General features: G+C 31.6%; 1 protein-coding gene across 1 annotated transcript; it reads left to right on the forward strand.

The window, feature by feature from the left end:
• Nucleotides 1-484: 484 nt before the first annotated feature.
• On the forward strand, nucleotides 485-760 carry Smp_201540 (uncharacterized protein; the record flags this gene model as incomplete). Its single annotated transcript, XM_018795963.1, has 1 exon — nucleotides 485-760. One exon carries the CDS (start codon nucleotides 485-487, stop codon nucleotides 758-760), a length of 276 nt encoding a protein of 91 aa, XP_018650223.1.
• Between the last annotated feature and the right edge of the window lie 3,599 nt (nucleotides 761-4,359).

Genomic DNA, 4,359 nt, shown 5'->3' on the forward strand with positions numbered 1-4,359 from the left:
ATGTCATGAATTTAAAAAGACATCCAAGAACATCATTAAAGTTACTTTAATAAACTACTATGTTATAATAATGTAGCATCAGTAACAGATCGAGAATGAAATAATAAGAAATCCATGTTCAGACAGAGGTCAATCACATTAGTGGCAGTCACAAAATTTACGTGTGATATTACTTCCTGAAATATGTGCTCTAATAAACATTATTCAAATCACAATGAAATTTCTTTATAATCAGCACAAATATGTAAGTAATAAGTAAATTCACAACGGATGTCTTGTGAATATATTGTACAAAAATGATATTTTGTCGATGATATACATATATATCTATCTTCATTAAGTCGCAATTTCACATCCGTCATAAACCATTGCTAACATCCACATTCTCATTCACCATGAAGAAATTATATCCACGAATAAACATGACTGACAGTAAGTGCATTACTCAATTCATATCACTCAACTCGGTTTCCATTAGAATGAGATGGACAGATATTTCAACAAGCGAAACCAAACAAATCACACAATATCTGGTGGTGACGTGATATGTCTCATTGTTAGAATTCGAAGAACAAGATTATGGATTGGTACATCATTCATTCAAGTAAAGTCACTGCTCACATATCGTCAGCTACAACAGTATGATCACCAAACAATAATTACACGAGTCATAAATGTCATCATTCAGTTTTCCAACAAATTAGATTCTCACACGGATGTTGTGTTGAACTCCAGAATGCTTGAATTACTCACACGTTAGCACCATGCATAATTGTTGCGATTGACTACACATTGTAACATATATCCATCCAATGGTAAATGTTGTGTGAATAATTGTCAACAGATGTGAATCTCACATTGACACATGAGTGACACAATGAACGATTAGAATGAATCGATTTTAGTATTTAGATACCCACAATTTGGATTGTTTGCTACATGCGAACGAAATGAGACTGTCTGGTGGAGCATTGTGGTGACTTCATTTCGATCATTAGGCATTCCATGAATGCGATTCCAATTTTATTGGATCACAAACTGTGAAAATCCCATAATTTCACTAATTTGGTAATCAAACAATAGATAGTAGCTACTCAAAAGCCACTAACCTAATTCTTGGTATGATTCGGCTTCTCGTCACTTGAAAACAACATCCCAATATTTAGAAATAAGTCAGTTAACAATTAATCAGTAAATAGATTATTTAGTCACATTTTAAAACTTCATCCAAACTCTTTTGAAATATTTATGCCAAATGCACTCTTATTTTATTTATTTGTCAGATAATATTCTCCTTTTGTGTCATGACTGTGTAACTCACAATATTGTTCTTCTTTTGTTCTTTTAACCAATAAATCGAATACCACTTGTCTGTTTAGTGTGTGGAGATTAATACAAGTAATTATTTTAAAAATCGAATAAGGGAAAGGTAGATACAAAATATGAGCACATTTGTAGGATACATTAGTTACAATTTCATCATGTTTCCGGTAAATAATTGTGTTGATTTTGAATCTGTTAAATGAATATAATTCAAATTATCTTCTGTAGATTTCAAATAAACGTTTTCGAGAACATATTATCATTTTGTGGTGTGGGTTACTTATATCCACATAAGTAGTATATGGTGATGGTCAGACATAGAATGTATTTTGGCAGAAGATCGATAAGGAAAGAACAGAAATGAAGCGCAATCGATATGGAAATGTATGAACAATAAAATCAAAGAAGATGGACTGATACTTGCAGAAGGAACAGTCAAGATTGAGACAATTAATTATTATTTTGCAAATTAGCTGTTTATTGTATGGTCATCAGATTTTAGTGAGATAGTCTGTAATTTGTACTTAAATACATTTGATTGTCCTCACTCGTCACCTGTTCATTACAATTTCACTGACAAACATGCAGCTTCTTGTAAGCTAGGATTTTGGGTCATTAAATTAAGTTTTATTTTATTATTGTATTGTAATTATTTCATTTTACAGAAATAGTTATAGATTCTCACTTGTGTGTCAGTTTCAGTAAAGTTAATACACAATATTATTAAATAGAATTTCAAGTAAGTTGTGTTAGTATATTCAATGTGAAGTTTTAAGTAAAACACTAGAGAATTAAAACCTTCATTTTTAATAAGAAACTGATGAACATATATAATAACAAAAAAGAACAATTCTACAATATATAATGACTGATTCTTTGTTTTAGTTCACTAAATTAACGAACATTGGTCCTTTGAACAGAAGATAAGATCTCGATCTATAAGCATTTATTATTATAAAAATGTTGACATGAAAATGATTTTAATAGTTAATCATATTTCGTTTTATTGAAATTCCAATCGATTGGATTCTAACCTTAGAACACTATAGTATTTATAAGCAAAAATGAATAATGGCTAGCAGTGGAATCCAGGAAGCGCGTCTCGTCCTATTTGGGACTCGTCAGCTGGATGTACCTGCATCTCAGAGTTGATGTTCACTCTGGGACTCTAACCCAGTATCGTTCGCTTCAAACGCCATCGTGTTATCCATTTCGCTACTGAGTTCCGATAGCCACGAAACACGCGTCCTGGATTCCACTGTTAGCTCATAAAGCTTATGACTTCAGGCAATATCGAGGCAGTCCACATAGGATGAATATATACCAACAAGAGACTGATTAATTTCAGTCCAAAATAACGATGGGAGGATACAAGTAAACAGCAACAAGTGACTATAGTATTATTTTTAAAAAGTTATGCTTAAATTTGATTGTTAATAGTAACTGACATTACTGTCAATAATGTATAAAGAGAAATGATACGTTGAACTAATTAAACCAACAGACATTGATACATGATATAGTAATGACTTAACTGACCAAAATAAAGTGAGAACAAAGATTTGGAAATATGTAACTGTTAATGTTAATTGCAATGCACTGCAGGCAATGTAACAATCATATCAATAGACATCATATATTGATACATGAAATATTTATAAAAAACATCAGAATGCGTCAGAGGTATTACTAATAAATGTAACAGAGTTTGCAGATTTCTTATTACGTTTTCTCCCCTAAACTATTGTTTTGCTGTCATATTTAATTGTTACTCTCAGTTATTTACTGATGAGTCCCAACAAGTATAATACCTAGTTCAACTACATTCAATAATATAATATGTCAACTTCTGATGTACCCAAACCCGACCTCAAATCATTTAATTTGATCTAGTTTTCAGAAGGTAGGGGTGATAATCTGAATGAAACTAGACAAATCAGGTGCTTAGGCTATCATCCTATCTCAAGGCCAGATACTTAGTGGGACAAGCTATTGGATGTGGCTGATTACGCGTTTGTCAAGGTTTTGACTCATATGTGAGGAATATATTTATGCACCATGATTCATTTCGCTAACTACAGCTTCTTCTTAGTCTTTTCACTAACATAGTAGGTTGGTCTTGTGTACAGGAAGCACATATATTGACATCAGAATCAGACGACAACGGAACATAGCGGCTTTAATCTATGTTATTCCACTTGTTTAACATTTATAACGTAGTGCCAGTCTAATGTAATCATTTGATTGTAAACACTAAGTATAATGATCATCTTGCAATAGATAAATAGATAATTTTATTATCGTACATGTTTTATACTATATACCATCTATGGTTTAACCATTTCAAAAAGCTGTATGTCTGAGAATAGATTGAACATAGTATTTGTTGTTAATTTCTTTAAGAGATAATTAATAGGTAGGAAATATGGAAATAAATGAGTGATACTGTACTGTAGTTGTTGTACCAGGTTTCAATAGTGAAACTAAATTTGTTATTTGTAATGTTATCTCTTATATACTTATAGTCTTAATGACTAATTATCAATACATTGTTAGGTTATCAGAAGTATTGGGAATATCATAAATGATTATAATAGTCACATTTAGTCCTCTGTGAAATCTGTATTCTTATAATCTTAACTGAGATTTTGCCATAAAATTATCATCTAGATCTTTTGAAATTTGAACATTCTTATACTATCTACTCATTTCTAAATTTTATAAATGGTAGTCTAAATAATATCAATCTTTTAAGTTGTTGACTGATTCAACAAAAGATCCACTACATTTGTTTCTGATTCATGGTCTGATACAGTCTTAATAATTCTATTAGACAATGAATTCTGTTCACTTAGTATTGTTTGTTTGAATCTTCCCATTGATGTTTAGGACTGCGACTGGTCAGTCTCTTATTGGCATATGTGCATACTGTGCGTATTGCTTCGATATAGCCTTAATTCACAAGCATTGTAAGCAAAGATGGATAGTGGCTAGCAGAGGAACCCAGGACGAATAGGATGAAACGCTCGTCCTGGA

The sequence above is a fragment of the Schistosoma mansoni genome, chromosome 2 (genome assembly GCF_000237925.1).
Source record: "Schistosoma mansoni strain Puerto Rico chromosome 2, complete genome".
Lineage (NCBI taxonomy): Eukaryota > Metazoa > Platyhelminthes > Trematoda > Strigeidida > Schistosomatidae > Schistosoma > Schistosoma mansoni.